This window comes from Ylistrum balloti, unplaced genomic scaffold (genome assembly GCF_031769215.1).
Source record: "Ylistrum balloti isolate Yb309-2 unplaced genomic scaffold, AGI_CSIRO_Ybal_v1 Utg370294, whole genome shotgun sequence".
NCBI lineage: Eukaryota > Metazoa > Mollusca > Bivalvia > Pectinida > Pectinidae > Ylistrum > Ylistrum balloti.
The window spans coordinates 688,444-701,799 of record NW_026782222.1 but is presented as its reverse complement, the minus strand read 5'-3'; the positions used below and the strand labels follow the sequence as shown (position 1 = coordinate 701,799).

Here is a 13,356-nt window from a genome sequence, read left to right as displayed (position 1 = left end):
TTGAAAATTTTTAAGTGACAAAAAAGAACTCATAGATATTCACAGAGACTGTTTATTTGGTCATTTTGTAACAAAAAATGGACTCAACATCAACACAGCTATAAACCACAAAATTTGTGTTCATGAATAAGATGATTCCTGATAATGTAAGCTACTATTGAACAAAGTAATTATCCACTTCCTTTCTGTCCACATGGTTGATTTATTTGAAAGAAACAATAATCTGCCCGATGTCTTGCATAAATCCATACTAAATGCACAATATCTGATAAAAAGTACAAAAACAACCAATCACAGAAACAATACATTTAAGTCATCTCCAGGGTGACAAAATTACTAAATGGAGCCACAATGAGTGATGAAAGTAATTTAGATGTAAAATGTACATGATTTCTGACATAAATATATACACACTTTGCCCTGATAAGGAACATAGTTCAGCGCTGGTAGTTTGAGCCACTGTATGATCCCCACTGATTATAATTTGACGCTGCCGTGTTGTTACTTGAGTTGCCGGTTGCTCCTGACTGGTTGTATCCCTGCCAGTATCCCTGGTTCCACTGTTGTCCTCCCCAGTTATAGTTCTGGCCTCCCCCCTGGGCATAGTTCCAATGCTGCAAGTACAGACAGACATCTGTAGTAGACTGAATATTCTAGCATTTGTGTATGAAATTCTCTCATCATGGAAGTCTAGAAGTATATTTGTAACCAATATCTCAACCTTTTTTGAAATTTGTCATTTATGGAGTTTAAACATTACAATGCCATATAGAAAATCCAAAATATTGAGCTTATCTCATAAGACAGTTTTGGTCCAATAAGCATAAACATGTTTTGATTATACTGACTTAACTGAAACGTATAAATATACGTAGTTACAACACTGTGAAAACTAATTGTTGCTAACTTGAATTGCTGAAATTGCAGGCTTACAGCAGCTCATGTGATAAATGAAAGTAGTCTTCTCTGCAACAAACACCACAAACTTGACAGTATACAATTTGATGAGAGAACTCACCCCATAGCCTCCTTGCTGCTGATTGCCCCAGTTTCCTTGGTTACCCCAGTTTCCTTGGTTACCCCAGCTGCCCTGGTTACCCCAACCTTGAGATTTGTTTCCATAGCTCTTACTGGAGTTTCTGCTGTCATTACGATCCTGTAGAATCAAACAGTTGATAGTTAAAAGCTGAAGAATGACACTCAACCTTGCATGCATTGTCAGATCCAACCTCTCCAAAAAAAGAAATGGATCCAACAGAGATTTTTGGAAATCATTTGACACCTGTTCAGACTTTTTAATTATTTACTTAATGCTAGTCTGATATCCAAGAATTGTGAAGCAAGTCATTGGAGCCAACTACCTTACATGAGATTTATAATCATTTTGAATATTCAAATAGTGGATGTGATGTTTCATACATCAGGGACACAATAAAGAGTACTTACACGACCCTTCCAGTCACTACCTCCTGAGCGTCTGTCACCACCCATCCTACGATCGTTGCGATCGTCACGACTGTCACGGTGACGGTTATCATACTTATTGTAACCGCCCCCTCCTCTTTGGTAGCCACCTGTAACAAAACCATAGAATATTCACAAAAATATTAAATAACCCTAAAACACGAAGATATCAACCTCACATCTACAGCATCAAAACTACAGAAACTTGTATACAATACCTAATACAATGTTCACAGGTATATACTCATAACTACAGCATCACAACTACAGAAACTTGTATACAATACCTTGCATATTTGATCTTCATATGATACAGCAGTATTAATCAAAACAAGTTAAAACAAGAGTTCCTCAGAACTGTATGTGTCGCCTGCATAAAGTGTCACGGTCATCCAGAAATAGAACTGGATGTGCAACGTTCAACCATAAAGTTGTAATACCAAATTTCTTTTTTATCACTAGACGCATAAAGGGAAAACTGCGCAAAGCAATATTCCTGAGAAATTTTCCAAGTTCAAAGGGACATATTACTGCCAAGAAAGCCATGCATCGAATCTTATCTATAATGTTCAACCATGAAGCCATTTCTCATATATCATTTCAAAAACTCTAAGCATATACAAGAAAAGTACGAAAAACCATATTCTCGAAGAATTTTCAAAGAGGCATAACTCTGTAAAGAATGGTCACAGACAGCCAAGAATCACAACTAATCTGTACCCTTCCAACAAGAAGCCATATACCAAATTTCATTTCAATATCTCAAAGCATAACCAAAGAAAGTCCAGAAAACAATATTCCCACAGAATTTTCTAAGTTCAAAGGGGCATAACTCTGCCAAGAAGGGATACAGACAGCCAGGAATCAAACTTAATCTGAACCCTTCCAACAAGAAGCCATATACCAAATTTCATTTTGGTAACACAAAGCATAACCGAAGGAAAGTCTTGAAAGCTTTGGTACGGACGCTGCCGACGCATAACGACAGACAAAGTGATCCCTAAGTGTCCGCCAGCTCTGCAGGCGACACAAAAGTAAACCATAGAATCTCAACAATATGACCTACCCAATATGATAATTCACACATGCACCTTTCAAAGTTTAACATTATTCTTGCCAACTTTTTAACATTTCCATAAGGGAGCTTATGCATGTTAAAATAATGCATGTCTCAGAAACTGTTTACAGGACTCCTTTTCACAAACTTGTATGTAGAACTCCTTTCAACAGATTTGTATGTAGAACTCCCTTTGACAAAATTGTATGCAGAACTCCTTTTGAGCAAGCTTTACTCTTAAAGCCACATATAATAATTAGCACATTCTGCTGGACTTACCTTGTTTTTCAAAATTATGAACAATGACAAATATCACTTATGTTATCAGTTCGGGTCAGAAATGGAGATTTTTTAATCTTTGTCCACAGGATTGACATGTACTCCAACAAATAAGATCCTAAATACTGATGATATTATTTTATATGTAGTGACACCTGCAGTTGTGATATTTTACATATAATATAATATAAACACCTAGATCTGTATTCACACTCACCTCTATTGCCTCCATAGCCGCCACCACCACCATAACCACCTCCGTAACCACCCCCGTAGCCACCTCGTCGGTCGTTACGATAACCACGGTCACGGTTGTCTCTGCCACCATATCGATCATGGCCTCTGCTGTCACGTCTCTCAATGTCTAGAAAGTAGCAACAAGAATACTGAATATTTCCCTATTATCCAAGATTAAATATTGGAATGGAATTTCACTGTGTAAGAACTAGTACTGGTCTGAAATAAGCTTTGCATTTGTTTTCTACACTTCTGAATGAATATGGCACTTGTTTTCAAGCAAGTTACTAAAATGCAACAAAATAGATGTTTGAACACATTAATGAATGTTCCTGGTTCTATTTTCGCAAGTTAAGAATGACTGCAATATCTTTGGGATTCATTTTAAAAGTACAATATGAAGGCAAACAGCTGAAATATTCATCATTACACCTTTAATACATATGCTGGTTGACTGAAACTTACTAGCAAAGCGACTTTCCCTGTGTCGTTTCTCTGGTGGTGGGAGGGCATCCTTCCCTTCTTTGTTGTATTTCTGGATAAGTTCCTTCAGTTCCTCACCATCTAGCTCCACATTCTGTATCTCATCAAAAAGCACTCCCTCCTCAGGCATGGAGAAGTTAGCTACAAACAGATAAAGGATGATGAAACGCCACCAAATATCGGCCAGAGATGGTCCTTTTCGAACTGGCATCCCTGGCTGGCATGGAACAGCCTACACCTTACATAGAGAGTAATCTTTGACATAGGCATGCTAAATGATAGTGTAAGGGACTACATACATATAGAGTATGGCCAGCTGGTGCCAGCGTTCGAGGTCTGCACAGCCTACCTTTCATTTCAAGTACTGCTCTAGTTGGTACTTCCTTTCCTTCCTCCTTCTCTCGCTGCTCAATGCGTTTTTTGAAATCTTCATCAGACGGAACTATCACAACAGCTTTGCGTTGAAAACCTTCAAAAGGCTGCATCTTACGTCGTCTGGCTGATGCATACACATTTGTCTAGCATGGCAACAGAGAATATAAATATCAATCTCGGATTGGGCGGACTGTCTGATTGCCTACAGAGGCGGACAGTGCACAGTTCAAACTGTTGCTATATAAAAAAAATAATCCATCCATTCGATCTGCAATATACTCCAAGAATATAAGAATCAGTGACAGACAGCTCCATCTCAGTTCAATACTTACCAGTCCTCTGGAGCTGAAAAGAACCAGCCTACTCTAGCCTAAGATCATGTTTTTAGCATTGGAATAACCAAGCTGTCCAATTTTGTATGTCTCCTCAGTCTCAACAATAATAGCATACAATATTCTGCATTCTCATTTCCTTTGTTAAAACCGACATCGTTGATGAAAAACATTAATTGCAGGTAACATAAATCCAGGAATTACTTCATTCTCTTTGTGAAAAAAAAAATCATTACATCAAATTTCTCCCGACATCAAATTAATCCTTTGTATTAATACATATGTGGTGCATCCTATTCTGTCATTTTCTCCTGAATGACTTGTGTTCAGTAACAGAACTTATGTGCTGTAAGGTATTATATACATACAGCGACTTTAATGCCTGACGACTGTCGCAACAGATTCTTGGCTAGATAAATCTAGAACTAAACACACTTACCGTTTTTCCTGAAGTGTCCAAAGGCGAGTTGTGAACTTGTGGGTAGGTTAAGGGGAGGGGCAGTACGTACCTTTGTGTTTGAAGAAAGGATAACATCAGCTGTTTATACCTACCTGACATGCTTGTACAATGCATGTGATGATGGATAAGTTAAATTTTCAGTCATCTCCATATAGCCTAATTTGTTGACATTAAATTGGTTGTTTATTTGTGACACTACTGTCACCTTCCACCAGTGTTTGGCACTTTCCCAGCACATCTTTGCCAAGTGCCAACTGCATTACCTGGTCAAGTATGAAGTTCCTCTTTTTGCTTGCTGCCATCTCCAGCATTTTGTTGAGACATTTGGTAGAGAGATCAATCAGGATGTCCCAGCGGCCGGCATAGTTTCTCTTTCTTGGAAGACCCATCACCTGTGGACACAAATCAAAGTCAGGTGTCAGCCAATATGTTTGACACTTACAACAAGAGTTGAATATTTCCTTACTACAAACGTGTTAACTCAGATCTATTTTGTTATATTACTAAAAATTACTTTGATTGCTGACCTTTACAGATAGAGCACTGCACATGACTCAGATCAACAAGTGTTATTATCTTCTTAAAATGAGGAAGTATTCAAAATCTCCTAAACCCTCATGACAGTTGAGTTTTGCCATGTTGTTGTATACCAACCTTTATCCTCTCAAAATAGAAAATTTGTACACAAAGTTTAATTAATATCCATCACTGTATTCTTTGAATTATGCAGACATTTTGAACGCACATCTCATTTTATTATGATCCAAAATAACCTTGACATTTAATCCCCAACTCTGAAGATTGGTATACTTAATTCTTTCACTGAATGCTGTATGTTTGTTAGCCTCCACTGCCTGGTTATCTCTGAATTATCGTGACAGGCTCCAAATGATTGTGAATTTGTTGACTGACTTAAGACAGTCTGAACCTTTGATTCAGAAAATCAACCTTTCTTTGATGAAAACGTTACCTTCATCTTATCAATGATGTTGTTGGTACCCAACACATTGTACTTCTTGTCCAGATTCTCTGATCTGTATTTATCACACCATGTTGTCTTGCCAGCTCCAGGTAAACCAACCATCATGATCATCTAGATAAAGAAGACATCAATTGGTTAAATCATTGAAACAAGTATGTTCCTTCAACTGAAATGTTGTAACTGATGTATTCAAAATCAAAACACTTACATAATGCAGAGCACATAACAAATGCTTTCTTTCAACTTTTCATTAAACAGTATCAAATATGTACAGAAGATTTACGTACCTGGCAATCTTCCTTCTTGGCTGGAGGCAGTGTTCCTCTGATCTTATCCTCTACTTTTTCTATAAACACAAATTCCTCTTTAAGTGGGAACCATGGTTCTTCCTGTAAAACAATATGGGAATAATTAGAACACATCAACAGGTCAGACTTATTATCTTCAGAGCAATTTCATCAGTGTATCATAATCACCTTGATTCTCAGAACAAAGGTAGACTTAATACATATACAAAAGCTTATGTCATCAGACGATTGGCAAATGAGGAATAATGAAGAGATTTATTCTCAAGACATTAAGGTTCCTCACCTGAGCTCCAAAGTTGACCTCAAAGGATGTGTTTTTAGTAAGGATGTGGGGAAACAAGGCATTGTCTCCTAGAGTTGGTTTCTCTATTGAGAAACAGACCCCCAATTCTTCACCATTCTTGGCATACGAGAAGATGACAGAATCAGCATCTTCAAAATCCTTTTAAAGAAGAAAACATATATTATTTTCAAATGCATGTTTAGCAAAGATTATAAAAAAAAACAATGACAACTCAAAGTAGATTATACATGAAAACTATTTTATAATGGATCTTAAATCATAGAGACAAATCACAACTATTTTAAATTCTAAGCTTTTCTCTCAATTATTCAGAAAATCTGATTTTTATGAGAGGTGAAGTGACCCTTGCCATAAAACTTCAAGACTTTTAAGACCTGTTTGGTTCTCTCATACAGAGACCGCATAAGAATGACATATTCAATGATAAAGAAATTCCTCGCCTCCTACTGATATAAACACTGATCAACCCACAAAAAATGACACATATCACACCAGCAAGTCTATTAGGGGAAATAAAGCCAATTAATAGCTTTCTTAATATTCCATGTCGATAACTGTCAGTTTCAAACGTTTTGTAAAATATATCAAGAACTGAATGATATCACATAAATATCAATGAACTGATGAAAGAGTAGACTTTTGCGAGATCACATTCTGCATCAAAGAATGATCAGTTCAATACTTACTACGTAACATGTGATGACATCTCCAGCTGTGTACTTCTCTCCATAGTCCTCAAACTTACAGTCGACAGATGCCTTCCCAGTACCTCCATAGCCATAGGAGAAAGGCTCCTCACCTATAGTATGGACAGGTATTTTAATCCTTGTCAAGTGTAACAAGACATCAGTAATACAAGTAACAAGTTGTAATAAAGTACTAAATAACCTCTAATTTCAAAGCACAGTTCAACCTCAAAAGTATACTTGACTAGTAAGTTTCCACACTGATACAATTTTAAGTTGATGAACGGTTGAAAACTGTAAAATTCATTCTAACTCTTTCATTTGAAGATACAATATATATAAACACTTCCACAAATTGATAAAATCTCTTTTGAGCAGATTTAATCTCGACTGTTACAGAATAACTAGGAATCAGACATGTAATTGTTTACTAACCAAGTTGCAACGATGTGGTGTCCATGGACCAGCCTGCCCTGGCTACATGTGGATTTGTCTCCTCTTGTCCTATGTGATCCAAGTACATGTTCTCAAGTAACTGTCAACAAAAACATACACAAATCAATAAACCACTAAAACAAAACTGCCATATTCAATATCCACTTCATATGAAATATAAAATTTTGAAGCAAAGCATCTGTAACGTTCTTCCAGTCTTCCAAAAAATACAACAGCTAGACATATGTCTAATGGTTTCAAAGAATCAAATCAAGAAGAAAATAAAGACTTTCTGACTCCTTGAGCAAATAAAAAATGTCAAATCATGATTATGTTGAAAGGTAATGAATACTATTCTATTACTTTCCTGCAAATGTTTGAACACTGCGTTTTTATCACAAGTTCCCCTCATAGCATCATTGGTAACATGTAAAAATGACCGTGTAAATCCATGAAGTTTGGATATCTAGTAAACACACTTCATTTTCAAGTTATATTTCTATACCTTAACCTATAGCACCATTAACTTTTTAGAGTGACGAGGACCTTTTGAAATAAATTGACGGATTGACCAACAGACCTACCTTGACTTCAAAAGCGACCTTTCCTTTAGATACACCAAACATTGCTCTGGTTCCACCCCACATCATGGAAAATCCATCATGAGTCAGGGGCTCTGCCTTCAGACTAGTTTCATCAATCTTCAAGTTGAGATCACAGTTGTCTGTTTGAATTCAAAATGAGGAACAAAATGATAACCATACCTTTTCACACACAAATCAATCAACCAAAAAGGTATCACCAGTTTTTATTTTCACATACATTCAAATGATGATTTACCTGAACAGGAACATTAATAAATCATAACACCATTGCTGGTGTTTTAACATCAATCAATAGATATTTTATCTCTACATGTTACATGTTTTCCCAGTGATACCTCACCAACAATGGGTTTTTGTCAGCCATCAAACTATGCTGCTTTGAATGTGTTTTTACTATCCTTTTTTTGCAACATTTTTTCATTTTCCTATACTATTTCAAATATGAAAACAGAATTTCTTACATCTATCAAGAAGCACTTGTGTAGAAGACTCCCAGGAGTCATCTTCCATCACAACTTTCTTGGGACTCCGTGGCCTGCAAGTCAAACATAAACCAACAATATATTTTTATTTCAAATCAAAATCATAGAATTGCTTTATCTTGATATATTGGTGGTTTAGGTCCAGCAAAAAGTACTTGTGACCCTTTTCATTTTTACCTACCTGTAGGTTTTCTGACTTTCCATTAATACTTGAAAACTACAAAGACTATGAAATTAAATCCCAGTTTTCTTCAAAATATATGCAGAAAAAGAAATTACATCTGAAGACTTTATAAATCAAGCATGGAAATATTTTGAAGATATGTGATGCTGAAATACTGAACAAACTTGCACTTTTGTGGAGCTCCAATTTCATGGTTTTTAATAAAAAAAATATTTCCGTAGATATTTTCATGGACTCAAAAAAATTCATTAATGCTAAAATAATAATTCTTATAATAATAAAATAATAATCATTATGTAGACACATGAACTTGTGGATTTAAAGTACCTATAAATTCAATGACAATAAACCCACAATGAAAATAAATGACTTTACAGTAATTCTTCATGGATGTTCACAAAGAATCATTTTCTTTATCATTTTTCATAAGTATGACCATGTTTCAAAATGATGGGACTTACTTTCTATCTCTTGGTGACCTTGACCTTCTTCGATCTCGTGGTGATCTGGATCGACTTCTGTGTCTATCATGTGAGTGGGATCTCTTTCTTTTGTTGTCGCTGGATTTTTTTCCATCTTCTTCTTAACAAAATCAACATCAATGTGCAAATCAGTGGGATGCTTCATTTTATCAATTAATATCATTTCAAGGCACAACTTCAACTAAAAAGTCAATTTCTAAATAGTAATTAACTTGTGTTACTTCAAGTGTTTCCTTATATTTATAATATACACACAACAAATTTCCTAGATGTATACATTGTTGTAATATCACACAGAGAGAAGGAAACATGGCACAAAATGATGATAAAGGAAGTGCTCAGTAATACATAGCAAAGAAAACAGTTTATTTTTTTAACTGAAACTTTTCAACCCATTCACAGAAAATATGTGAATATACAACAAAATAAGTATATTAGTAAATCTGAACAAAGTCGGGTCAATATTCACCTTTATTGTCATCATCTTCATATGTGGCTTCATCAACTGTTGTGAGTTCTTCCACAGCAGGAACCTCTTCATCTGTTTCACCCAATAATTTCTTTTCCTCTTCCTCGTTAACCTCCTCAGTAGAAGTTTGCTCCATTGGTTCAGCTTCTGGTACAGGCTCCTCCTTAACAGGAGAAGTTACCTTTACTGGTGATTCTTTCTGCACTGGTTCTGGTTTAGTTGCTTCTGGTTCTTCCTTTACGACTGGTTCAGGTTCTTTAACAGGTTCTGGCTCTGCCACTGGTTCAGGCACTGGCTCTGGCACTGGCTCTGGCACTGGCTCATCCACTGGTGGTGGAGCTTCAGTTGTTGAGGTCTAAAAAGAAAGAAACCAGGACAACAATCAAACTCAATCAGTGCTAAAAATAAATCCTTTTTTTTTGTGTTTTATCAAAATATATGTATGAAGGCTTGTGTAATGATAACACTATAACTGGTTCTTAGAGCATCACTTTCAATAATTCTTACTTACTGATATGTCAAAGTTACATGAATAAAAACTGAATATTTTATGGCACCATGTTAATGTTCAATATTGACTGTTCAGAACTATATTTATAAAATAACCACATTACATACCTTTTAAAAATACTCATTTTTACTGCCTAAATATACTGTAGTATAGTTACCTTTAGCTTTGCAGTAAAATAACAAAATTAGAGAGCTAATGAGAAAAAAAATGGCAATTTAAAAACAAAGAAAATCTTTCAGTTGCCTTTTGTTTCTTGTAGATCAGAGGAGTAAAGAACCTAGTATCCATCCATATCTGAAAGAACGGTGTTGGCTCTATTACCTGAAATCTTCTTATTTATATTGGAAGTCCGAATGACAAAATACTTACATCTGTGATATCCTGAGAGCTTTCGTCCAGCGCCGCACCACCATCTTGTGAGGAATCATCATGGGAAGTTTCTTCTGTTAGTGATTCATCTGCAGCTGAAACAACCAATTCACAAATCATGTCTACGATGGAGATATTTCATAATATTAACATCTGAAACATTAGATCATGTTGTTACTAAAATATCCAAATGTGTCTATTTTGTGTGCATGAAAATGTCAAACAGTGAATGCCAGTCGTGGCCGATAATGTGGGATATTGTCTCAAATACTGTCTGCATATGGCATGTAAATACATTATAACCTTGTGCACTTGTGGCATACAATACAGAGAAAAACTTTGCATAAGTCAATAAATGATGAGTAGAATGTAAAGTTTAATCTAAAAGTACAAGACGGGGCTATGTCTGGCTCTAAATTTTGATTTGCTAAAATCTAAATTTTCAAATGACTATGTGACACAATTGCCAATTACTCCTTCATATCCTCAGCCCCATCTATTTGGTACAATCAGTAATAACTGATAAAGGACAGCTTTATCATCATATGTTATTTTTGCTTTTTATAGTACTTTCATTTACAGTTGCAAAAATTTATTTGCAAGATATTCTTTTCATTTCCTGAAACTCATAAGTAATAAGTAAGTATTGTAATAAAGATGAGAAACCTTTATTTAAATAAACATCAATATTACTGACAACAGTCAATTTTTTAAAATTATTTAAGCTTCCAAATAAATAAACGGATAAATAATCAATGAAAATACAGATAAATAGAAAGAGTTCAATAATTAATTTACAACTTTCAATTATTTTAAAGAATTATTTTAAGAAATATTTACTGAAATACAAAAATAAATGATGAATAAGATAAAAAAGAAATAATTCTCATTTTTAAAATGTCTTTTTCAGCTTTAAAAATTAATAATTGGCCGAGTTATTGATACTGCTTTTACATATATTCAACATGTTTTTTCTTGGCATTTGGCATTCTTTATGGTCTATGCTAAATATCCTGTTTTTTTTTTTAAAACCAATTTCCATTTTTTTTATTATGCACCTTGTGTGTATTCCTCTTTACCAAAAGACAGTCTGACTGCCTAGGTCTTTCTAAGTTAAACATCTTCCTCACATAATTTATTTTAACAGGTTTTACATCCACTATTACGACCTTCTGGTCTTTCAGCGGATGAGCCTCTCGTGTAAGTAAATTAGTGACAGATATAAAGAGTGTTTGTTTTTGAAGTGATGGCCCCTAATTTTAACGACAAGGAAATGATTATTTTCAAGGAGTATAGGGTGATTGCTTGAGGGTGCAGACAGACAACCACCTGGGCACCCATGGCCCCTTAATTACAAGCAACACCAGTCTACTGCCTGAGGCGATAGCAGGTTGTGAGAATAATTACACCCCTTTGTAAACATGATGAAATCAATGCCACAGTGGCTGGGTGGGCGAGAGATTGACATGCCCACCATTGGTAGCTTTAGTCATCAGGGAAGGAATAGTGTATTTGGGCAATTTTTGGAAGATGATAAAGTTTTCCATCATGGCAGTCAATTTAAAAAAAAAAAACTTTGTGTAAATGACCCTCCGTTGGAGTTTTGCTGAGATACTGACATGCAAGTAAATAGTGTGAAATCAATGTTGGAATGATACACTTCATCCATGCTTTCATATGGGGAACCAGGCTACTATTAAAACATAGACTTCGGACGACTGATGTGTATGTGTGTTTTCAATATGTAATTTACTTCCTCCAGATGAATGATACGTCGCAAAAACCTTTATGGTGTATCAAAACAATACCTATTACGTTCAAAAGAGAACAAACAGAGAGTGTTGTATAAACAAAAAGAAAGGCATCTTGAGTGGTTAACAATGTATTTTATGGTGCAAGAGTAGTGTAAGATATGTTGAATAACTATCGTCCTACGCCATAAGGTACATCATGTCGAGTTTACAAGGGTCAAGGTCGTCTGTACTATGTACACAAGCCGGTTACACACACGTGTTAGAAAACTATGCAGAGAAATGTGGCGCAGAAATGCGTCGAGAAAAGAGAACGAAACATGCTATTTTGTGGCATCGGGCATTGCAGCAGATTACCTGCCCCTCCTGCTTCATCATTCAGTGCTTTTTTCAGTCGTTTTACAAGAACAGCTTTTGTCCCTTTCGTGTCCAGTCCCCGGTTCTTCAATTCTTCTCGTAGCTCTGCAACTTTTAATTTGTTCGGATCCAGATCACTCATGTTTGCAGTTCACCTTTGATGTCAAATTATCGGTATACTATGATACAGCACATCAATAACGTGATTAGGGTGGAATGTGCGCTTTCAACTGAGCAGCTTCTTTTCCCACCAGCGGATCGTAAACAAGATGGCGACAAAGGACGCACATGGAAGTTGTGCTATTTTACAAATCGCAGTGTAAAAAGAAACGAAACGCAATTGTTTACGTGTTCCGTGTCCAAAGTGGGAAAAGTCACTATTTATGGATATAAATGAAGTAATTTAAATTTCCGTGATTCAATTCATGCATTTCATGAATACGTATTTGTGGAGAAATTATTCCATGGATATGAACACGTAATTCTCCATAAACAATGACTTTGGTGCTTGTCATGATACATGTACATATCCCTGCTTCAGTGTGTCAGAGTCCTAAAAACGTGTTACAAACATTTTCTTTAGGTTGGTAATGTAAATAGAATAAAAGTTCCTATAACACAACCAGCGGAAGATTTGAATGTGACTCTTCGATGACCACACGGTCACATTCATCAGAAAACGACCACGATTTGGAGCGTACTAGCACAGACATACGTAGTGTGCAAGATGGTAAGAAATCGACC

At 35.7% G+C, this 13,356-nt stretch overlaps 1 protein-coding gene across 2 annotated transcripts; it reads right to left on the bottom strand.

Moving 5' to 3' along the window:
* Nucleotides 1–335: 335 nt before the first annotated feature.
* LOC132553052 (heterogeneous nuclear ribonucleoprotein U-like protein 1) lies at nt 336–12,879 on the bottom strand. Of its 2 annotated transcripts, none has more exons than XM_060217257.1 (18): nt 12,613–12,879; nt 10,505–10,599; nt 9,625–9,979; nt 9,135–9,255; nt 8,469–8,542; nt 7,987–8,126; nt 7,403–7,502; nt 6,968–7,080; nt 6,261–6,419; nt 5,957–6,058; nt 5,658–5,780; nt 4,951–5,079; nt 3,870–4,038; nt 3,503–3,661; nt 3,018–3,164; nt 1,447–1,574; nt 1,019–1,156; nt 336–614 (listed from the first exon to the last, which is right to left on the bottom strand). In XM_060217257.1, the coding sequence occupies exons 1-18, from the start codon at nt 12,752–12,754 to the stop codon at nt 438–440; spliced, it is 2,571 nt and encodes an 856-aa protein (XP_060073240.1). In that variant the 5' UTR covers nt 12,755–12,879; the 3' UTR covers nt 336–437. The 2 variants fall into 2 exon arrangements, with proteins under 2 accessions (XP_060073240.1, XP_060073241.1); XM_060217258.1 differs by having other exon boundaries at nt 9,135–9,252.
* Between the last annotated feature and the right edge of the window lie 477 nt (nt 12,880–13,356).

Bases quoted from the DNA above. Each gene is read 5' to 3' on its own strand.
- LOC132553052 (XM_060217257.1), bottom strand. From the start codon at position 12,754: ATGAGTGATCTGGATCCGAACAAATTAAAAGTTGCAGAGCTACGAGAA. The intron at 5,080-5,657 runs GTAACGTTTTCA...TTGTGTCCACAG, and splicing joins ACATCATTGATAAGATGAAG to GTGATGGGTCTTCCAAGAAA. The intron at 3,662-3,869 runs GTAGGCTGTGCA...ATCTGTTTGTAG, and splicing joins AGCAGTACTTGAAATGAAAG to CTAACTTCTCCATGCCTGAG.